This window comes from Otolemur garnettii, unplaced genomic scaffold (assembly GCF_000181295.1).
Source record: "Otolemur garnettii isolate 467f Iridium unplaced genomic scaffold, OtoGar3 scaffold00055, whole genome shotgun sequence".
NCBI classification, from domain to species: Eukaryota; Metazoa; Chordata; class Mammalia; order Primates; family Galagidae; genus Otolemur; species Otolemur garnettii.
In genome coordinates, this window is record NW_003852450.1 from 9,175,101 (window position 1) to 9,198,927 (window position 23,827).

General features: G+C 45.5%; 1 protein-coding gene across 3 annotated transcripts in view; it reads right to left on the bottom strand.

Moving 5' to 3' along the window:
- Positions 1 to 21,857, bottom strand: part of NR5A2 (nuclear receptor subfamily 5 group A member 2) — a 138,788-nt gene extending 116,931 nt beyond the window's left edge. Inside the window, exons 1-5 of one of the 3 annotated variants that reach the window (XM_023514547.1) lie at positions 21,579 to 21,857; positions 10,157 to 10,294; positions 5,913 to 6,031; positions 4,198 to 4,339; positions 1,352 to 1,998 (exon numbers count right to left, since the gene is read on the bottom strand). In XM_023514547.1, coding sequence (XP_023370315.1) covers positions 1,352 to 1,998; positions 4,198 to 4,339; positions 5,913 to 6,031; positions 10,157 to 10,294; positions 21,579 to 21,642 — 1,110 coding nt within the window. In that variant the 5' untranslated portion in view covers positions 21,643 to 21,857. The remainder of the gene's footprint in view (positions 1 to 1,351; positions 1,999 to 4,197; positions 4,340 to 5,912; positions 6,032 to 10,156; positions 10,295 to 21,578) is intronic. The other 2 variants (XM_023514546.1, XM_012806678.2) reach the window with 2 other exon arrangements.
- Positions 21,858 to 23,827: the final 1,970 nt, after the last annotated feature.

A 23,827-nucleotide genomic window follows, 5' to 3' on the forward strand; every position in this document is an offset into this window, starting at 1 on the left:
TCTTGCCTCAGCTTCCCAAGTAGCTGGGACTACAGGTACCTGCCACAACACCCAGCTATTTTTTTTGTTGCAGTTGTCATTGTTGTTTAACTGGCCAGGGCTGGGTTCAAACCCACTAGCCTGGGTGCATGTGGCCAGGGCCTGTAACCACTGTGCTATGGGTGCCGAGCCTTTCAGACTTTTAAGGTAGCAATAAAGGACTTGAAAATAAAGAGCTGGATATGTCAGCAGTGGGAACAGCATGCTGTTTGCACTTTATTAACTTACTTTGATCTGCTCAGATCACTCTTTTCCAAGTACAAGCAGGATTAAATGAAGACCGATATAAAAATTATTTCCCATTTGCGTAACGCTTCCATAGTCCCTAGTCCACCTAGGTAAACACGCCATTTTTAACAGTAACCCTTGAAATTAAAAGTCTGCTTTGTATTTCTCTCAGAGATTTTAAAATCTCCTGTGCTAGTCGGAAGTCACAGATATTTAGCAGCCACGTTTTCCTCCAGGATAGCAAAAGGAAGACATTGCTTCTGTAATAAAATACACTTAGAAATCAAATCCAAGATGCCTTTTAAAACAGGAAAGAGCAGCCTGGCTACCAAATGTGGTCTGGTGGCCGCTCTTAAATCCCAAACTTCTAAATAACTTTCCCATATTAATTTAGTCTTCAGTTTGGGGAAATAGGATAATTATATAGTTAAGCAAGATCCCTATACAAACAAGTACTGTGTTTACAATGTACCAATCCATTAAAATCAAATGACAGACAGATTATGTGAACTAAAAGCCGAGCCAAACAGACCAGCAGCCACCACGTGACCATTCCCATCCAATGACAGTAAACATCCTATTGGAATCTGCTCTGAAAACAAAGGCTTTACCTACCTAATGTCCAGGTAAACAGGTAGTAAGTACCTACTATTAACCTGTGGTACCACTTTTAAGAGTCTAAACACAACTCAAAGTTGGCATTTTTCCTTTGAGAGAAACCATTAAGATGACAGCATTATAATATAGCACTTTACTCAGTAATCAGAAAAACATAGTTATTAGGTGCCATTCCACATGGACTGAATTTTTTTTTAGCCATAAACCATCTTAGTTAAAAGGAATAAAGACATTCTACTGTTTGGGAAAAGAACCCTCCCAATTTTCTATATTTTATGTTAAATTAAGAGCCCCATAGAGTTTCAATTGTAATGGTCTTGATAAAATACACTTCTACTCTGTAAATCACACAAAGAAGAAAAGGAAGGACAACTTTTTTTTTTCAGCACTAAGCATATATTAACTAGGAACACAGACAGGTCTCTTTTGAAAGGGGTATTAAAAGTTGCAATAGCTGGTGGCATACCTTAAGTTCTCTGAAGAAGATACTACTCCTGGCCCACTCAACAATGGAGAAAAGGGTCTGATCTGCCATTTTGCACATAAGCCCAAACGTGCTCAGCTTTTCGTGCTTGCTTCGATTCGCCTGCTCTTGCTGCAAATAGGCCATGATTTTGGCCTGGACTTGAGGCTCATCTGGCTCACACTTCAAAAGTTCCAGGATCAGATGTGGGATGCTTGCTGGAGAGCTTGTCTGGTAACTATCCATATAGGAATAGCCCATTATTGACTCAGGCGAGCTGGTGTAGGGGTCTGGGTACTCAGACTTGATGGCCCGGCTAGGAAAGTGGCCATATGTTTGGTAACCTTGCAGGCTGCCATGAGGGGGCATTGTCATGCTAATAGGGGATGTTACAAAGGGACTTCTGTCATAGTCTGTAGGAGGCAAGGCAGCATGGTTCAGAGGTAGGCCTTTGGAGGCAGAATGGATGTTCTGAATTGCCGAGGAGATGGTCAGGTCGGAGGGCATAGCTTGGATCACCTGAGACATGGCTTCTAGCTTAAGTCCATTGGCTCGGATGAGGGCTTTTTTCTGTTGCTTCAGGGCTCTGTCTCTCTTGTACATGGGCCCAAACTTATTTCTTCCTCCACGCATTCGGTCAGCCCTTACCGCTGTTTGGGGGGAAAAAGGGAAGGAAGAAGCTATAAATAAGATGTAAATTAGCATTCTTTAGATCTCCAGATCTTCAGAAATGTTGGATAGAAATCAACCAGAAGTAGTTATATGTGTGGTTGTTTTCGTTACAATGGCCTACAAAGGTTTCCAAAAAAACCATGTCCTCTGTATTTGTGAATTCTTTCCAAGTGTATGTTCTCATCAAAAAAATATTTATATATATATATTTTGGATATGTAGCGACATATTAACCTTTTCATAGACAGAAGAGATTTCATAATTTTTGCTAAACATAAGGGCATTTCACATTGTTATAAAGAACAACAGTTTTCCTACCCCAAACTGCTCTGGGTATTTTTTGAGGGGAGGCTCAAATCATCATTTCTGCATTAAAATGCAGTATTTTCTCTTTGGACATATTCCTCCCTGAAAGCTACTTTAGCTAGTTTGTTGCAATTGTAAAAGGGCTGGATACCTGCTCTTCTCGGGAAATTGTTTTTCACCTGACTTGATGAACCAACATCAGAAAATTACCAGTTAGTATTTTTAACTTAAGTGGAGTTGGATGTAATTAAAATAAATTCATTTCAGAAGCTGTCAAGAGAGTCTTCTGCCACAGCGGCATATGGAATTTGGGGCCATGCCTAATAAGTCAGTTAGTAGTTCTCTAAGTCCATAAAGGCCAATGGCAATTAGACAGAAACCATAGACCTCTGACAGCTTATGACATACTGAAATTGCTGGAGGTTAAGTTTTTGAGCTTTTTATCTTAGGATTAGTGTAACATTAAAAATTTATTGTGAATTCTAGGTATCCAGAATAATGTACAAGATCATGAAGGGTTTTTCATCTGGATGATAATTTATTGAATATTCAGTCGTACCATATCACTCTTAAGGGAGTTTGACTATATACCAAAAGTGACTTAGATACAAAAAGAAAGCATGATGTATTTTAAAATGCAACCTTTTTTCTTTTGTTGAAGAAAAAAATCAAACAATCGTGTATGAAATCACAACATTTACTTCTCTTCTGAGTCTCGTACTATAGTAACCACATACTGCAACTTTTCACCATTTAAGACATACTAAAATGATTGGTGGTAAGGAAATGAATAACCATTGGTTATTTTCTTTCTGGCTCTCTTTTAAAAAACAATACTGACTTTAAAAGCCCTCATAACCAAAGTGGCTACTTCTATTTGGAAGGAATCTGTTAGCAATTTCACTTATATGAATTTTTTTTAGTATGATTCCATAGAATAGAAAAGCTCCAAGTAAAAATATAGCCTGTGCCTCATTGATCACGTAAAATGGACTCTTGTATCTAGCACGATCAGTGATACGCATCTCTTGTTATTGCTTTATTTGCAGTATATTTAACCCATGGAAATCCAGTAGGTTGGAGGTTGGAAAATAGCAACATACTATAATAGCCCGTGAAGTACAAATTATTTGCAGCAGTCACATATTAACCTTTACTGCCTGCCAATCTGGGCACTGTAGCGTAGGTTCTGCTCTTGTAACAAAGTTTAGTGTGACCTTTGAGGAATCAACTCTCCTGTTCTTGTCAAACCACTGCTACCAGTTTAATAGTTCATTATTTTTCATGTTTCTTGCTTCTCAATTTTCTTATTTTGCAGACTCAGTCATTATCTTAAAAAAAAAAAAAGGAACATGCATTCCTACACTATCACAAAGAATGAGAAACTGTTTTTCACAATTAAAGACTTTCACCCTTACTTAAGAATCATGAAATTAATAGGAACTATTATTAGCAGCACACCAATCATTATGAAGGAAAGATTGAAATCAAACTTTTATGAGAGAATCTCTATCTGTAGATAGAGATATTTTACTTTAAAGGATATTTTATTTCTTATAGTTTTTGCAAATAATTTTTAGTTGTGTTGTTTTAGTCTTGTTTTCACATAACCTGACCTTTCTGTGTCAAATGCATCAGCTCCGCAAGCTGTAAAAAGGAGAAACAACTGCTATATCATTTTTTTTTTCCTAGTCGATGTTTAAATGAGACTCAGACTATTCTGCAGACAAAACATAAAAAAGATCTTACATTATTGTCCACAGTGTTAAAAGATTGGGAAAATAATGTTACCACGCTATGAGTACAATGTTGTTGTAAAGTCCATGTCCTTGGAGAGTTTTAATAAGCAGTAGTCTTTAGAAGAATCTTACCTTCTAGCTTCATTCCAACACTTAGACATTTCTGAAATCGACAGTAAGGACAACGTTTTCTCTGGGTTTTGTCAATTTGGCAGTTCTGGTTTTCTATACATGTGTACCTTTTATTATTTTGGACTGTTCGCTTAAAAAATCCCTATAAGACAGAGAAAATAGTGAGACGTATTATAAATCGAACACCCGTCTCTTCCATTGTTTCATTTTAAGGAAATCACCAATTAATCTTTTCATTGCACCATTTGAAGCCCTTCTGAGGTTCTGTGTTTTATTTCACATTTCAACAAGAACAACCCTCCAAAGCAGTACCAGGCCACAGTGGAGATTTTTCTGGCATCAGAACAGTATTCCTGAAGAATTACGTCAAATCTTGGGGAGATCTGGCTATGCAACCTTTCAGAAAAAAAATACAATGTATATTTTTTTACAGTGTACAATGTCTCTTGACCAGTGATTAAAAATGAAAAATCTATTTTCCTAGTTACCTACACATTCCAGACAAAAGTATTCAAGAAGCAGTCTGATGTAGTTTGATGCAATTTCAGTGATAAACTATTATAAAATGCCAGTGAAAAACTGAACAGCAAAACACTTCAGATCTTTCACAAATGTCAACACTGGACAGTTAAAAGCAAAAGGATTTAAAGGGTAAAGTGGGAAAATGCTCTTAATTCCACTGGAATACATTCAAGTATGGGAACTGTTAAAAGGAAAAAAAAAAAGGTGAAACTAATGGAAAGGAAAAGCATGAATTGCGGAGAGCTGAACTGTAGCACACAGAGCACGTGCTTATATTTCACTCAAAAATAAAATGTGTAGCTTTATGACCTAAGAACAGCTTTACTATAATATTCATCTTTTTCCTACTGGCCACAAAGAGAAAAAAAATCTTTGTTATAAAGAATGAAGGAATTTTCCTGGTAGTGGTTTCAGTAATTGTACTGAGTTTTCTACTTTAAAAAAATACTGAAAATGGTGGATACTGAATTTCCTGGGAATGATAAAAACAGGTCTGAGATAAATTATTAAGGTATAATTGATATTATTAGTAACAATATGGTACACTTTACATATTAAAATCATGGTATTTTAATAAGTCATATGTGTTGAGAAAGTTACTGTTAAAAACCAAAATCTGGTTTCTTGGGTCTTTATGATAAAAATTTCACCAAAATCTTTAAAATTGTGTTGTTTTCAAAAAAAAACTTTAAAAATCCTTTTTGGAATGAAGTGGGATGGAATCACACAGTTGGGAATTTAGACTTGTGTGTCTGTGGATAAAAAAAACAAAACTTCAGACTGATAGCACAGAATACTCCAAAGTTAAAATGTATTTGGGAAATACTTTGTCATGGTCCCTCCCAAGACCAGCGCGATGCCTTAAATATATAATATAAGTCAAGCAAAATCGATATTTAGGACTGTTAGAAATGGAAGTCTTTCTACAGTTACATCACTTTACGACAGTAAAATATTTTAAATCCATGAGACTGGCAAAGTTTTCTAAACAGCAGAAATATCCTTGCCTCTGGAACTAAATCAGACACATATTTCTAAGAATCATCTCCCTGGGACTAACTCTTTTCACTCTTACTTTCTCAGTTTTAATTGAGTCTATAAAAGATAACCCAAATTTAGTTTTAAAAAAGTAATCCCAGGGCTTATTTTGGTTTTGAACGTTGTATTTTTCAGGTAGTAACACGTGAACAAACCTTGCAGCTCTCACAGGTGAGGAGCCCATAATGGTACCCAGACACTTTATCTCCACACACAGGACAAAGCTCTTCAAGATCTTCATCATAGGAGTAATTTACCATTTTAAATTGAGACACTGAAACGAGAGAAATGTGTGTGTATATATATATGTAATCTCCAATTAACGTCCTATGTAGGTTCTAATCCTGAAACAAAAAAGCATTTTGGTGATTGGTGGCCAAGTATCAGCAGGTAAAATACAAAATAAAAATAATTTTCGCCCAGGTCACACTTTTACCCAGTGAAAGCAAAACATCTTTCGGCATCAATGAGCATGCACGTCCTATTTTTAAATTTAAAAATAATTCCAACTTCTTTGGTGCAGATTTTAAACTGACCACTGTTGAACCCAAGTCTCATAACTCTGCAAAGTAACAAGTTAGAATGGAATCGTGAATGGCATAAAGTAACAACTTAGGATTTCTTTTTAAAAATCTCTGTGAAAAATTAAGGTTCCAAAATGTCACTTTTGCCTTACGGAGAGAAACAAACACACACATTCTTCCCTCACTCTTGAAGCAGTCTGCTCCAAGTGCACCTTGCTTTTAAGGATAGCAGCGCCAATTTGCAAACTCTCCAACAGAGAAACTGAAGCCCTAAAAGCCGCCCCACTTTAACAGACTGCGGCTCCAGATCTGTTGGAATAATCGTAACGTTCAGTTCGCGTTCACGTACTTTTCTGTTCCGGACACTTTCATCTCCTCACGCTTGAAAATCGCCTGTGAAAATAAAAATAAGGAAAAAGAAGAGAGGACGCCGCCCGGACGGGAGAGAGGAAAAGATACACAGGAGGGTTTGGTTTCGTCGCAAAGTATTGAAGCTCTGTAATGAACTTCACATGTTTCCGATCATCACTGCAAAATATAAACACCTGAAGATCACCCTGTTAAAGTTAAACAGAAATCAGGCCGCTGCCGACCGCGCGCGGCGCGGCTCACTGCCGGGATCTGGTAACAGCCTGGCCCCGGACGCAGCCCGGCCATGAGTCTTCGCAGCTAAAAAGGTAAACTGTGCACAGGAAGGGCAGTGACCAGAAGACCCGGGAAGTACCTGATCAGGCCCTTCCCAGGGATTCCACATCTGCGCTGGGCGCAGGTGGGCGGGCACCGAGGGCGAGGACAGGTCTGCGCCGAGGCCACTGCCCGCGCTCCCCCGGGCGCTCTCCGGGACCCCTGGGCGCACTCGGCTCTCGTCCCGGCTTCGGCAGCTCCACGGAGCACAAACAAGCACGGGAGTTTGTTTTAAGTTAATCAGTGGCATTTGCCGGGGGGTGGAGCTGGGGGGGGGATGGGAGAACCCACAGCGGGCAGAAGTTTCCTCTGATTTGTTTACCACAAAGGAAAGAGATATAGCCCCCACCCCATCGCCAAAGTACTCGGCCACTCTCTCACCACAGTGGCTTCATTTCCGATGACTTGTTCTTTCTAAAATAAAGTTGTTTTTTTTTTTTTCTCGGCTTCAGAGGGCCTCGGGAAGTACCGTCGGGGGGTCACTTGCAACACTTAGCGGACAGAGGCTGAGCGCGTTCTCGCTAAGTTGAAGCGCCTCTTCCGGACACAGAGCCTAGGCTGCAGCTTACACCGGAGTGAGTTAGCCAGAGTTTGGGAGAATCCCGGGAAAAGAGGCTCCAGCCAAAGCAGTAGTCTACACTCCGTGAAAAGGAAATAAATGCTGGGCTTAGTCCTCCCAGCGGTGCCGGCCGGAATCCCAGACCCAAGAGATCCCGACTAGGGTTTTGGGAACCTGGGGGGTTGGGAAAGGCTGAGGGTTCAGCAGTTTTGGTTATAGCCCCTAGACGTTTATAGCTCTCCTAAAACTTTTGATTATTGTCTTGCATGTTTTAGGGACGGGGAAAAAAAGAGTACTTTACCAAAGGTGATGTTTTCTACCTCTCTTTCCCCAGCAAAGTAAGCTCTAACTTCACACCTAAGGTGCGCAGATAGGAAACCACTTAACAGGAAGACTCTGTGCCCACCTCGGGGATCCCACATGGCAAAGATCGAGGCATGGGGGTGGGCACTTTCTCGGAAAATCCAAAGACAGAGCCAGAGTGGGGAGAAGGACGCTGCCCTGCGAGGCCCAGGCGTCTTTCAGAATTTCCCAGGTGTCCTGGTGCAGTTAAATCAAGCATTTGGAGAGCCACTAGAAGAGGGGACAGAGGACCTTGGAAAGCTAGGGCCTCAAAGAGCGGGCGCGGACAAGTTCTCCTGAAGTTAGTCCAGCGGTGCGCGGTCCCGGGACTTAGTAGCAATTCTCTTTCTGGGTTCTCCTAAGAGTTGGACTACCGACACAAGACAGGTTGGAACCAGAGCTAGCATGGAAATGAAATCCCTGTCCCCTGAGGTTCCGCTCAACCGGCAGGCCGCTAGTCCCATTAGAAGTCGTTCCCGCCACGATGCTTTCTAAGCAGGGGTTAGAGAGAGCGGCAGGCGGCTTCCGCGTCCCGGGCACCAGGGAAAGCTACTTTTCTGGTTGGAGACATTAGATAGTGTACCAAGAAGGCCCCCCTCGAGCTTTTCAAAGAAAAGGTTAGGATGGCATTTCTCTTCCCTGCCCTTAAGTAAGCACTAATTTTGGCCTCCCTTACTTCTTGACCCGCGTCTCCCTTAGCTTCCTTTCCCGAGTTCCTCAGAAATGCTGGGAGCCGGAATGAAAAGCAGAAACTTTCCTTTAGGACCCAAGAATCGCGCCGGCCTCACGCAGCGGCCCCAAGTCTAGGCCCTCAGCGGAGCTGTCGGCCGAAGGCCCCGCCTGGCTTCCCGGTGCTGCTTCCTTTTGCGCCACTTCGCTGGAATTCCAGGTGCTGGGAAGAAACGCCTGTTGGGGCCAGCCCAGCTCCGCCAGCAACCAGACCCACAAGACTATCTCTGGGGCCTCAACCCTAGGAGACTTCCACAGCCCTACTTGGAGGCTTAAAGGACCTACAGCCCTACCTGAAGGCTTAAAGAGACCCCGGGGTCTCCAAGGGAGTAATCGACAGCACCAGCCGAACTCACGCCCCCCTCCCCCCGCAACCCTTTTCACCCTCGCGGTGGAGCAACGTCAGATCCACCAGCCAGAGCGCCCCGGGCGCGCCGCCTACTCCGCACCGCAGAGTGCACCAGCCCTGAACTCTGCTCTCAACACCTCCCCGGTCCTTTCAAGTTCGCGCAAGGGGATGGCAGGAAGCGTTCCGGGATCAGAGGCCCGCCGGCCCGCACATCCTGCACGCTGGAAGGGGCGAGGATGGAAGAGCACCGGTGACTTTTCCTAGCATTGTTCCCTCCCCGGCCCGGGGCAAATGTGATAAACTTCTGAAGCGCTTAATACAAGCCAGATCTAGAGTTGCTATTTTGCAATGTGGAGAAAATATAGCCGACAGGATTTGTTTATTTGTTGGCAATCAAGAGCTGGGGGGAAAATGGGACTTCATATTCCCAGCTCTGGGTTTTAAAAAGTAGCAAGAAGCTAACCGCTGCTTCCCCCTCCCCGCCCCCCAAGCCAACTCATTCAACACCAGCCGCGCGGGGAATGGAGTCGGGGTAACTTTGGTTCTCCTCAGTTCTGCCAACAGTTTTGAAGTTGTTCAAATCCGACCCAGCTGCCAGTGTCCGCCTGGGCTTTGGGGGTGCCTACATGCCATTCTAATAACGCGACGCGACAAGTCTCTCGGGTGTCACCTTGTCTTTCTGTGGTTGACTTTCCCAGGCAGGGTCTTCTCCCTCCATACAAGAAGTACAATACATAGCAATTCAATGACGGAGGACTTGGTCCGGCGTCTACTGAGACATTCCATTTCTTAGAATGATCTTGTTATTCTAAAGTACCTTTAGCCTGAAACTACTCCGCTCAGGTTGCCATAGAGCCCCAACCCGTTCTTTTCTTAATTAGAAGCGGCCAATTATACGACGCTTGGAAAAACCTCTGCCCTGCATTGTTCAAGAGTCATAAACTTTTATGTTTGCACCCAGGGAGGGGGCTTGCGCCCCGCGCCGTCTGGAAGGCCAGGGCCGCGAGTGCCCAGCAGGGCCACTCCAGTGCCCGCGCCGGGCAGGAGGCTGAAGCCGGCAGAGCTAGCCCGGGGGTGGGGAAGCCGCGGGAGCCAGAGGGCCGCGAGTGCCCAGCAGGGCCACTCCAGTGCCCGCGCGAGGCTGAAGCCGGCAGAGCTAGCCCGGGGGTGGGGAAGCCGCGGGAGCCAGAGCGCCGCGCGGCGCCGCCTTACCTTGCATGTTTTCCGGCATCTGGCCCTGTTCCCCATGCGATCGAGCCAGTCCCAGGGCTTCCGTCTCCACTTTGGGCAGCATGACAAGGTGGCTGCGAGCGGGAATAAGGGGTCCGTGTGGGTCCGGAAGCCCAGCACCTGGACACGGGCGGCACAGATTCAACTCCGGCGGAAAGGGGCGACCGGGGAGCCCGCTCACCACCCGCTCGCTGGAACGTGCCTCCGCCTCCTCCGGGCGGACAGGACCTCTGAGCCCTCTTCTGTCTCCCAGCTCCGGAGCCGCCTCCGAACTGCGAGGAAGAGGTCGGGACTACGAAATGAGGCGAAGAATGGCACCCGAGAGCCCTGGTTTAGCTCGGCGAGGGCGGTGGCGACCGCGGTTGTGAGGGCGCAATTGCCCGGGCGCGGATCGGTGAACCGCTGAGCTCCCGGCGGGCAGCGGAGGCGGCCGCGGGGCTGCTACTGCCACCGCGGCGGTGCCGCTGCCGCAGCTCCCGGACGGCTCTGGAGACTCCTTCTCCCCTCTCCACCCGCCCTCTGGCTCAGGATCGGCAGGGGTCTCTCTCGCTGTCTCTCTCTCGCCACACTTTTCTCTCTCCTCCTCTGTGGTCTCTTCGCCTCTCCGCCCCTTCCTCCTATCTCTTTCTGTCTCCCTCTCGCTCACTATCACAAGTGTGGAGTTGGGAAGGTGCAACCTCCCTCTCCTGCCTCGTCCACTCCTCCCGCGAGTCCGAGAGCAGCCCTTCCCGGCCCCGAGGGTGGCGGTGCTGGGAAGGAAAGGGGAAGACAAGGAGGGAAGGGGAGGTAAGTAGGGCCGGGGGAGGAGGAAGGCAGGGATGGAGGGTGAAGACAGAGAATGCGGACGCGGGTTCCGGACTCAGGTCGGACACTTAGCTGCCAGCCAATGAGGACGAGGCTCCTGCTCCAGTCCCCCAGCCTGCCCCAACCTCTGCACCCGCCTTAACCCCCTCCCACCCCACCCTGGCCTGGGGCTGGTGGGATGTAAATGTAGCCAAGTCTTACGGCTAGTGAGAAGCGACCTCTGTCAGCGCGGCGGCGAAGGAGAAGCCTGGGCAGCGATTTCTTCGAGCTGAGGGGAGACTACAGAAAGGGGTGGGGGTGTGTGTGCTGTCGCCTGTATGTCTTGTGGGGAGATACAGGAGAGTTAAACACCCATTTAAACAACCAAAGGAGGAAAGGGATACTTGAATTCAGCTGACTATTTTTCTCGAATGCAGTGTTGTCTATGGTCTAGGGTCTCCCAGCTTCCTTGCTCCAGGGCCCTTGGTGCGTGAAGAGGCGACACCGTGGGCCCCTGGCGCCCGGGAGAGACCGGGGGTCCGGGTTCATTGAGGAGCTGAACACGTCGCTGAGTTCACTTACTTGCTGGGAATTAGAGGAAAAGACAGCTACTCCTATTTCCCCACGCTACTCTCCAGTTCCTTCGCTCACTTATAAACGAGTCTCAACTCATGCCCACGATTGTCTAGGCGACAGACTTCCCAGTTTTAGTGAACTGTTTTTTCATATAGAATATAAGGATCAGTATGGTCTTTCCTTTTTCACTCTGGTGTCTCTTTAGTGGGACAGATCCACATGAGGCCCGAAGGCCCAGCATTTAAAAAAAAAAAGTTTTAAAGAACCATCTGTTATGCAAGCTCTCCGACCACCAGCCCAGCCACATCTTCAAAGTTTTCAAATCTCATCCCAAGAAGATGAAAAACATTCTTTCCAGCCTCTTGACTGCCTGTGAAAAGCCTCATATCCAGCGTCTGCAGTACAACTGAGCAATTATCAGCGTCCACCCACAAGGGGGTGAATTTGAATCTCAAAAGATCTGAATTTATTCTATCTGAATGGCCTAGAGATCACACATTCCAACTGCCTAGTCCAGTGTCTGGTGAACTGAAAATTATTCCAATCTTTGTAATACACAATTTACACAAAATGGGTTGTTCAGCACCCACCCACACCTGGCAATTCAGATACTACTTACTCTGAACCAGCGGTTCTCAACCTGTGGGTCACAGCATTAGGAAGGTTGAGAACCACTGCTCTAAACTGATTTGTTATCATGCTTTTCAATATATATCCAGAATCAAAGTTACTGAGATTTCAGATTCAGGAGCATCTTCAGTTTTCATGGAAACATGTAAAGTTAAGGAGGCTAGTCAATTAGTTTGTGTGGGAAAGGGGGCTGAAATTGTCAAAATTAAGTGGCCCTTAAGCTCAGATTCTCATGATGGTATACATTTGCAGTATTACTAGTTATTTTTAAATATGAACTAGGAATATACATTTTTGCATTGTTCAGAAAGGAAGTCAGTCCCAGAGCTCTTCACAGTGCCTGCTTTGCTGCTTACGAGTTCAGGCAAACTTTCAAAATCAGTTTATTTCAAAGCCACCACAATTCAAAGAGCTTATGGGAGCACTTATGTAGCCTTCCTAGACACCAGCATAGCAAGGATGCAGGACTCCACTCTTGGTCCAGAGGGAGCCTCCAAGCCCCAGTGTGGTGGTGGCTTTACCACCTCTTCTTAGTGGAGCAGGATGAGGTTAGGAGAGTTGCAGGAAGTTGAAAGGTCTGACAGGACTCTGACAGGCAATTGTAGTGTGACAAGAAGCCCTGCCTTGACTTGAGGCTGAGGCCAAAGCTGACCTAGGGAGGCAGCTTTGTGAGCAAGCTCACAACTCCAGCTGTAAGGCAGGAGGGACTTGCTTAGGCCACACTACTAACTTCTCTATCCACACTAGTCTGTGCTTCCACCATATCCCCCCAAACCGACAGTGATAGTGGCAAAAGTCCAGCTGGCATCCATTTATCTCCCTTCAGGTAGACTTTCCAAGAAAGAAAGGTTCTCACAAAGTGGGGGGGGGGAAATAACGGCTCTGGATGAGGTTTTAAAAATCTATAAAGTCCCATGGATGAATTTATAGCATGGAGGAAAGGGACAGGGCTCTCTGTCCTGCTTTTATGGTGTAGTTCAGGCCAACACCTCAGCTTAGTTAGCATCGAACCAGAGTGGGACCGAAAGATCAGGAAGTCTCAGAGAAACCCTGCCTTTCCTAAGAACCAAAGGATCTCCAAAGCCCAGGACTCCCTAGGACGGGCTCTATTCCAGATCCCCTCAACAGATGGGGAAATCCCGCCTGCAGAGGAGGAGATGTGGAATCCTCTACTGGTTCCTAGGTACTCAAGGTTCTTAGGATTGCTCTACAAAGGGTTTAAGGGGGATGCCAGATTCAGAGCCAGGGACAACTGTAATCAGGCTTGGACACACTAGGCTCATTACTGCCTTCCAAGTGCACCGCTGCTCAGCTCTCGGAACCATCTTGGTTATGACATTTATTCTGTTCCTTGGTCCTACAATTCCTCTGGACAGGGGCCTCCACTGAAGGGGTGAGCTTGGGTTGGTCTGGGCGTCCCCCGGAATGGAATTCTAGAGGAGAAGGAATCCAACCAAGCTCACGGTGTCTAAAGATAGATTACCTGGGGATGGTTCCAGGTTCTTAAGGCCAAAATGTGAGGAGAGCCAAGTAACGGTGGGAAGAGAAGGCAGCGATGGAAGTAGGTGAACAGGGCTTGTGTGGTCTAAATGCTGATGCTGGAGGTGGTCTAGACTGACCCACAAATACGCCAACTGCAGTCAAGCAGATACATCTCATAGCCGCTGGGGACATCTCACCAATCCCCACTCTCTTAGTGGAAGCACACTTAGGAATCCACTTCTGCCTTACAGCCAGTGGGAAATTTAACTGATGGCAGAGGTCGGAGACCAGAATCTGGGACCTGGGAGGCTGGGGATAGAGGGTTGGGGTGAGGAGGACAGCTGTGGCTTTAGCCACTGGGAGCATTTGCTTTTTTTTTTTTTTTTTTTAGCGCTCCTTCTACCAACTTCTGGCAAACTTCTTTCCTTTCCTCCCACCTTCTCTACTCCGCCTCCTTTCCGACAGGACTGGTCTCCAGGGCTCGCCCTTCCCGCTTCTGACTTAAAGTGTTGATTGACGGTTGCAATTACAAAGGATGATGGCTCGGGGAGGCTCCCGCAGCCTTGATGAGCCCGAGAAGCTCTATCCTAGCATATTTTATCCACGCTCGGCGTTATGGGGCTGCGCGCGCCCCATTCGCCCAGCCGGCTGGGGCAGAGGTGGTCTCGCACTCCCCACCCGCGAGGATGCAATGCCAGCCCTTCTCGCCGCCTCCACCTTTCCAGAGTCCGCGCCGCGTTTCGGAGCGCGCGCCGAGAGCAGCCAGCCCTTGACCTGACCTGAGCAGTGTCGGTCGACCCCGACCGCTTGACCGGTGAGGGCTGCAGAAGGATAAAATGTCAAGATTTTCAGGAGCGGTTCAAGTTTCCCAGGCTTGGCAAACACAGGATGGCAGACACACCTTTCTCTCGCGGGCGCGGGGGTAGAAACCTGCGGTGATCCATCTAAACGCTCACGGAACTTGCAAACCTTCATCCTGGGAAACAACTTCTCACATCCCCTCCATTCCCACACTTTGGTGTTTCTAACCCAGTACAATTTTCTTGTTCCCATGTATCTACTTTTTTGCCCCGGAAAGATACCTAGATTTTGTTTCAGATCTCCACCGCGAGGCTGGGATAGCCGGAGGGAGATGAGAAGCAAATTTATCAGCTTACTGAACCTCGGGCTCTGCCTAAATTTTCTACCCCTCCCACCCTAAAAGCCTATCAGAAACTGCTTTTGCCTTTCTCTGAAAATTAACTTTAGCGGAAAACTTTCTGTCTTGGCCTGGGGGAGGGGAGAGGGCTATCCGTCCCCGCCCCCAGGTTCCCCCAGCCCTCACCTTGAGCGCTTCGTTTTAAAAAGAGATGGGTTAAGTTTCAGAGCAGCCATGTGAACTACCAAAGAGCTTCGTGTTGCCTGAAACTTTGAAAAACAGACCTGAGTAGGTGAGTAGTGCCTTGTTTAAAAAAAAAAAAATCCCTTTCTGCTGTATGTATAAATAACTAAAAACTTCGTGGACAACAGCCTCTACAGGAGGAAGAACTGATGCCAATCCAGACATTCGACCCCTAGAAAGACTGGTCGTAGGGCGATCCCGCAAATGGAGATTGATTCACAGTCGCCATGAAGATCTCTCCAAGTGTCACGGGCCGGTCTTCCCCGGGGAGAAAAATGAAGGCTGACGCAATTAACTGGGCAATATATCCCCCGCCCCAGACAAGAAAAGGAGGAGTTTATGGAGAGTTTGGCCTGGATTATCAGAACCTGCTGCTCTTTGTATAAAAAGATTTCACTGAAGAACTTTTTTACTTCATTGTCTTTGGGGCGTGTTGCCCCAGCCCAGGGGTCCAGGCACGCTCTGCCTAGATACAGTCGAACGCCCATCGAGGTGAACCAGGAGATTCGGTCTTGAGAAGGGAGCGGCTTGGGCAAAATAAGCCTCGGGCTGGTGGTCCATTCTAATCTATCTCTTTCTCTCTGTAATTGAAATGGAAATTTGACCCAGGTCCAGTTCAAAACTGAGATTCCATCCCCTGGAACCTCTCCACCCGCCGTCCAGCCACGGGATCAACCTGAAGTTCGCGAGGAACATCCTGATCCAGGCCAGGAAGCGCTTATGAAATCAGCTGAACCCTTGAAATCCCACTCTCTAACCCCCCTCACCTCGCCTGAGCACTAGACTATTCTAGGCTATCATTCAACTGTATCCGGCCATACTGGAAACTTCTGGATAGAAGAAAGGAGTAAGAAGGGGGTAGCATCCACACAGCTTCCTAATTCCTCGGCTTTTGCAGCGCTGGTAGACCTGGATCCATCGCAGACGCATCCTTCAGGAAAGCCCCTGAGCTGCGGGATTTCTGATTAAGATCAAAGAGCGTCGGGCAGCGCAGAAATGTGGGCGTCCAGCAATTTGGGTCACTCTTGGTCAGCAAAGGAAATAAGGGCTTAGAAAGGCGGGGGTTAGAGTGGTGTAATTACCCTCGGGGACTTGGCGCGGAACTAGGGAAAGTGTTAGGGTCCCAGCTGTCATAGAGGCTGCGCAGTTCAAAGGTCATCGGCTTCTTCAATCTGAAGACAGCTTTTACTAATATAAAGAGATGGTGGTCAGCGTGCGGCAAGAGTTGGGACAATTTATTCGCTTTCCTCCAGAGTTTCTGGTGTGGAAACTAGGAGGCTAATTCTAGGACCAAGCAGCAGATTCGGACCGATTTTCTTAGCAATCCTCTGGAGACCGCTGGAGCAGGCGGAGCTTATTGAGAGGGGGCGTGGGAACGCGAGCAGTTGTCCGGACCAGAGTAGGGAATCCAGCTCCTACAGTGCGCGGAGCTGCGGACCAACACACCTCACTGCAGGAGACCCAGCTGGATTTGTCAAAAGTTTTCTTTTTCTTCTCTATTTTTAAGGCTCCTAAATAGTCTCTTTCCCTATCCCCTCCTCCCATAGGACAACACTATGTTTGTTTCTGCTGTGTAATTTAGAGTGATTGCCCTGCTGTCCTTACACTCTGACTCTCTGTAACAAGTAAGTGCTTCTGAGCCAGGGAAAGAGATAGGGTCCAGGAGATCACAGAGGTTACCACGCAATTCAAAGCTACTTGTCACTGGTGGTAATCCTGTGAGTTGCCAATGTACACCAGACATCCACAAGCTGAACTACACTCAAACTCAAGAGATCTTTCCAGCAAATTCCAGAACAGGAGACCAGAGTACCTGCCAACTCAACCATGCTCTGACCTCAATCCTCTCAGCGGATGCTGTCTCTCTTCTGCCTTCATAGGTTCCCCCTCCCCTTCCCATCCTTCAGAATTCCATAGGGATCTAAATCTGATCTCCGCTGTGGAAGGAAAGGAAGATAAAGAGAATTTACAGGTGTCTTTCTTAAGCTTACAATGTCTTTTGGAAGAAAGTCTGAGTAGACCAACATTATTTTCAGTCATAATTCCTATATAGCAACAAGAATAATTAGTTACTACCTGCAGGAAAGAGCATGGATTTCATAATCATACTTCTGGGGTTCTATTTACAGCTCTGTTTTCTGAGAAGCTGAGTGATCTTGAGTAAATCACTTGATTTTTACTGATTCCATTTTTTAATAAGTAAAATTGGGTTGACAAAGGAAACTTCCTAGTTACATGAGAGAGGGCCAGTAAAGCAGCATTCTGTGCTATTAATAAGTATCAGTTCTCTTTTGTCTTTCTTAATCCCTAACTTCACCCAAACTCCTCATTCCACAAGGAAAATAACTAAGAGAATCAGTCACCATCCTAGGACCGTTAAAAATAGATCCTTCCAGTGGGAGACACTTGCTCACCACTTGATTGCCGTATAGGGCTTGACACAGTCTTCAGTGACAATTACATTATCCTCAGATGAAACTGCTCGCACAAGTGCTCATGGTCATCTGTGTTCAGTTCATTTGGAGTAAATTCCAATTATCTTTTCTTATCAATCATACAAAACCACGTGTGACAGATGTTCCCACAAAACAGGTAAAATTTGCCTCCAAAAAAGAAGTAACTTTTTATCAATTTGGTCAATTTCAATCCAGTGGGTTTCTCAGGCTTCATCTCCCAAGTTCAATGTATTTATTTCAAATCCTTCCCAGGGCCTTCCCAGATCACAATACCCCCTAAACTCTTCAACTTCTTTGAAGTCAACTGGATTTCTCAAAGAAATAATAGTTGTACTAAGGTGAAGAGTAAGGAAGAAGTCACAGAAGTAGCTCTATACTGATAGGATCTAGAACTGGGGAGTGAGTGTCTGGTCCTGCTGAGAGTACTCTGGAGATGTTTGTGGGGAGGCTGAACCTCTGGTCTGTCCTTCTCTAGCTCAGTTCACATTCAAGGCTGGATCCAAGATCACCCTAGACATTGTGTCTGGTGGAAGGGTCCAGTAAAGGAGAAAAGCATTTCTATGCTCCTGTTCTCTCTTTCTCCACACAATTTTCCTGGTTTATTAAAAGAGGTGTTAAAGAAGTCTTTAACTCTGGTCACACCTGTGGACCCATGCCGGGAAAGAGGAATCTGGGAAGCACCGTTTTGGAGATGGGCTGAGATAGTGAGGGAAGGAGGCTCCTGAGTTTAACTTCCTGGAGGAAACTGACAAACTGACAGCCTAAGCCCTGAGCCCCACCTGTAAGAATCCAACAAAGGCTTGAGTGATTGCAAGAATCAGAATATGGGCTTGAGTGACTGGCATTCTGGCACTCTGGTATTTCCTTCCTTCCTTCCTTCTTTCTTTCTGACAAAGTCTCTCTCTGTTGCATACAGCAACCCCAAACCTTGAGTTAAAGACTCCTCTTCCCTCAACCTCCCCAGTAGCTGGGACTATAGGTACCTGTCACAGTGCCTGGATATTTTTTCTATTTTTAGTAGAAACAAGGTCTCCCTCTTGCTCAGGCTGATCTTCAACTCCTGGCCTCAAGGAAGCCTCCTCCCTAAGCCTCCTGGAGTGCTAGGATTATAGGACGGAGCTGGAACCCAGCCAGAATGACTGCCATCCCAAACTGCATTGAAAGTAACTCTGATATGCTTTAGAGGTTAGGTTGACATAACGGCTATCATGTGCTCTACTGAATGAAGTCAGTAGAACTTTCGGAGATTCTTATGGGCACACAGCTTGCTGGAGGTTTATCACTGAAATAAAATCAGACTCCAAGAGTGTTCAGGGGACCAAACCTTATATTACAGACTCAATCAATAGTCTTTGCGTTGTGCATTATGTATTATATTACCCCTAAATATGCAGAAGTGATTTCTTGTACATAATGTGCAATATGATATTGGATGTGCATATGATGTTGTGTAAATGTACTTAATTTGAAAAAATTATGTAAGTTTAATACAAATCAAAGATGTTTGGCACATTGTTGGGAGGTGAAGATGTCAGTAAGTACTTGTTTTACAAAAGACATGAAATCCCCATCTTTTTATGGCTGACAAGTATTCCGTGGTATACATATATCACCGTTTATTAATCCATTAATGTGTGAAGGGTACCTGGGTTACTTCCACATCTTTGCAATTGAGAGTTGTGCTGCTATAAACACCCTGGTACTAATGTCCTTATGATAAAATGACTTTCTCTTTTCTTTTGGGCAGATACCTAGTAATAGGGTTGCAGGATCAAATGGTAGGTCCAAATGTGCCCACATGTGCTACTTTTATCTTAGTTCTACTTTGCTGGAAGAACACAGACATCTATACATAATTTCCATGTAACCACCAGTGTGCATAGAAGAGAATGCCATGCCCAATTAAGACCCATGGAGAAAGCTTTTTAGATAAAAAGAGGCACATTTCCCAATACAACACAAATAAATGTGGAGATAGAAACCCTGACTGTTGTCTACATACACGAGGCTCAGGTTTGTGGAGCACTCCCCATCCCTCAATCCAACTTGCACTTTGCCATCTGAAAGCCACCCAGAGACCTCACACTGCTGGGTTCTCAGTAGGCCTTGCCTAGGATAATCAGAAAGACCCATTCAAAGGGCAGCTTTCCTTCAGGAATGCAGTTGGCTCCTTCAGTCCAACGATTCAGTCTGATGTCTCCACACTGCCCCATCTTCTCCCTCAGTCCTCTGCATGCCTTGGTCAGCCAAAACTTCTGGGAATGACCCTCAGCACCCCTTAGAGACTATGCGTTGAACAGACCAGCTCTCTAGCAGCCTCCTCCGGGTTACTAAGATGTAGGTGCGGACTACCTGTGGGGCTGCAATACCAAAAGACGGAGAGGCGTGCCTTGCCTGGGAAGGGGAGGGTGGCTGCTAACAAGTGCCAAAAAGATATCTCTTTTGCCTGAAAATGGGCTGGACTTCCGTCACCCCAAATGATGACAGGTGGGCGCCTCTTTTTTTTTTTTTTTTTTTGAGGAATAATACCTCTGCAGCCCCGCGGGGCAACTGCAACAGTCCTGCGCCTCCTGGCTCTCCGCCAAGGGGCCGATCCCAGACCGAAGGGTGTTCTCCGTGCAGGCTCGGGAAGGACTCGCCTCTGTCCCAGCATAGCCCTGCGATGTGAGTGCGGGGACGGTCGGCGAAATTACACTTCTTCCGCAGTAGCAGAGAGAAGCCTCTTACCTCTCTACGTCACCCTCTTTGATTCACCGCGGGAGTCCAAGAGACTCCGCGAGGCCTCGGCGTGTGTGGTCCCCGGCCCCAGCTGTGCTCTTTATTTTAACCAGTGCTGGGAGGGGGGCGCGCCGCTGGAGCCCGGGGTCGCTCGGCGCGGGCGTGAGCCTCCGAGCGCGCTCCAACCCGGGCGCGCGCGCTCCGCGTCTCCGGCGGGAGCGCGCCGAGCCCCAGCTCCGCGGAGCGCGGGCGCTGCCCGGAACTACGCCTCGCCTCTGCGCACCGCCGGGGTTTTGCCCATCATCGTAAAAGATTTGCAATCGTTTTGTGCGTCTGTCCCATCTTCTTTCTTGTGCCCGCATTTGCTTGGTTATCTGCAGAGCAATTGATTGGCTGTTGCGCTCTGCTTGCTTTCCCCGTGTTTTCTTTTTCGTAAGTACAGAACATTTTTTGGTAAACATTTCCTCAAGTGATATACTTTAGGGTGTAGTAGGCCCATAAAAAAAAGCAATCACTGCGTTCTGTGGAGTCAGCTGACTACCGAGGGAGAGAGAGGGGAAGCGCAAGCCTTCATTTTCCTTCTTATTACCATGGAGCTGGAACTCAGAGCTCAGGACAGGCCCTTAAAAATTCAGAGGGCAATTCCGGTCCTACAGCTTAGAAAACTACTACCAGAAAAGCCACAGGTCCTTCAAAAACTAAGGCAAAGAAGAGGGTGATTTCTAACAGATTTCTATCACTGAGAGTCATTTCTCTTTATTCATATACTTTTGGGATTAATCGGATATAGTCCTGCTGCAAAATTACCAAGTTTGAAACTCTCCATTTTTAAAAATAAAAACAGCTTTATTTGCTTATGTCTGTTTGTAAAAAACGAGACACGCTCATTATTTTGAAAAATGGTACCTCTTGGCCTCTAAACCTTAACTGATAATTTTTTTGACATGACTTTCATTTGCCAAATAGAATAAGAACATTTCCAGAACATCTGCAGTGAAAGAGAAAACATACTGTTGTGTGTCGAAATGTCACATCAACGATTGTTCAATATAATTAAGTTGTTTCAAACTGTTCACATTTTTGCTTATTATTTATGATTAAAAATTATCAGGAAACACTATGCATAAAGTTCAATATATTATGAATTATAATTTCTGGCTGTTTAGGCTAATAGAATGACATCCCCAAACATTGGCTATAATGAATAATATTCACAATGTGAAAATATCTATTTGCTTTCTTTGAACTGCAAGGTAAATGGGAAATATATACATGGGCAGTGACTTAAAATACAAAATCTGTCATTGAGATTAAGTTACACATATTAATGGAGTAGTAGAATAATAAATAGATAATAAACAGAGCAGCTTCTACTTACCAATGGGTGTAACTCCATGCTTTAAAGATTCTTGTAAATCTCCAGTGTCTGAATTAGAAGACATTCTTAGTGAAATTATAGGCAGTCCTTTGGTTTAAGGCAGAAATCATTGAGCATAAGAAAAAGTGTAGTGTAGCTTGTCAAATTTTGTTGGGAAGGACACATCAGACTATAGTAAACTCTTAGTGAAAGTTAAGAAAAAGCAAAAAAAAAGTAGAATTCAGAAAGTTACAAGCAAGTCTTTCCCTGGACTCTGTACTTTTTCCAGCATTAGTGACCTGCTGTAAACCATGTATCCAGTTTCATGATGGTTTCTAATCAGAAGAATGGAAACTTTTGATAGGCTTTGGCCGATCACATGACTCTGTCCAGGTTGATAAGAGGACCCTGTTATAAAGTGACAGCAAAAGAGATAAGAACTCTTGGCAGATAATGGCAAAGAAATGATTAACTCAGAAGTGGAGAGGTGCTATGCGGCACAGAGAGTGGAAAGTTGTAAAACTGAGGGGTCAGAAGATCATGCTTAGTGGGTAAAACTCCAAACCAGCTTAAATCCACTACTAAACTTAGGCTTGTGACATACCCCCTTGATGTCATCTCCTCTTTGCATAGAAGAGGGCAGACATAACTCTGCTGACTTCTGTAAATACAGTTGAGATGATAACATTGGCAGACATTAATTCTTTAAGCGATGACTGCAAATGCGATCGACACTTTAAAACACTAGCAGATAGCATTTCCAAGCTTATGGACATTTATTTATTCACGGTTTGGCCAGCTAACTTTTTAATCATGCCTATTCATTAGATGAGGAGTTAACCTTAGTTTGTTTGTCCATTGGTCACTTGGTTAAAAGGGCAACCTATCTCTTTATCCTAATAAAGTAAAGCTTATACTTTGAGATTAAGCTGGCATAATGATCAAAGTGAAATCGTTTTTCATAATTTCAAAGTTTTATTCTTTGCTTGGATCCACAGAGAAAATCCAAGTCATGCTTTACTGTGAAAGAAGTATTTCTCAAATGACCATGGGTGGATTTAGGCTCTAGCCGAATATCCCTGTTGTTCTTCAGAATAATAAAATCTGAATTCTTAGAGCAATGCGTGTGTTTTCCCACATTGTGGAACCATTTGTTTTTCTTGTTTTGAATTTTCTAATGGAATAATCTTTTCTTTTTTCTTTTAGTCTAAGTTTCTACTTGGGAAAACAAATATTTATGTGCAACATTTTCTGCATTCACAATTGTATTTGTTGAGATTAGATTTGACTGGCCAGGTGTGGTGGCTCAAGCCTGTAATCCCAGCACCCTGGGAGGCTATGGCGGGTGGATTGCCTGAGCTCACAAGTTTGAGACCAGCCTGAGCTAGAGCGAGAGCCCCGTCTCTAAAAACAGCCGGACGAGGTGGTAGGCACCTGTAGTCCCAGCTACTGGGGAGACTGACGCAAGAGAATCATTTGAGCCCAAGAATTTTAGGTTGCTGTGAGCTATGATGCCACAGCATTCTATCCAGGGTGACAGAGTGAGGCTATGTCTCAAAAGAGAGAGAGAGAGAGAAAGAAGGAAGGAAGGAAAGAAGGAAGGAAGGAAGGAAGGAAGGAAGGAAGGAAGGAAGGAAGGAAAGAAGGAAGAAAGGCCGGCCGGCCCTTGCCCTGGGCCAGCTAAACAACAATGACAATTGCAACAAAATAGCGGGGCATTGTGGTGGGGTGCCTGTAGTCCCAGCTACTTGGGAGGCTGAGGCAAGAGAATCACTTAAGCCCAAGAGTTGGAGATTGCTGTGAGCTGTGATGTGACAGCACTCTACAGAGGGTGACATAGTTAGACTCGGTCTCAAAAAACAAAAAAAATTAAAACAAAATAATACTTTTGAAAAATATTAATAAAAAATGGCGTTTTCACAAACCTTTCTAATATCTGATGTGATGGAAGACAGTTAGATGCTCATATCTGCTTCTGCATCCAGTCTATAGTGATAAATAATTTTGGTTGAAGGTTAGAAGAAAATCTGATTTCATGGATATAGAGTTGGAAAGAGAAGAGTATTATAATAGCTTTTGCAGATAAGCATGGGTATTTTTCTTTGATATTGTGCATGTGATATCTTCTTAGAGATTAACTGAAATATAGAAACTGAAACCATATCAGTGACCTTCCTGAACTCTGTTACATTAAAATACATTGGCCTGGCTTGGTGCCTGTGGCTCAAGTGGCTAAGGTGCCAGCCACATACACCTAAGGTGGCGGGTTC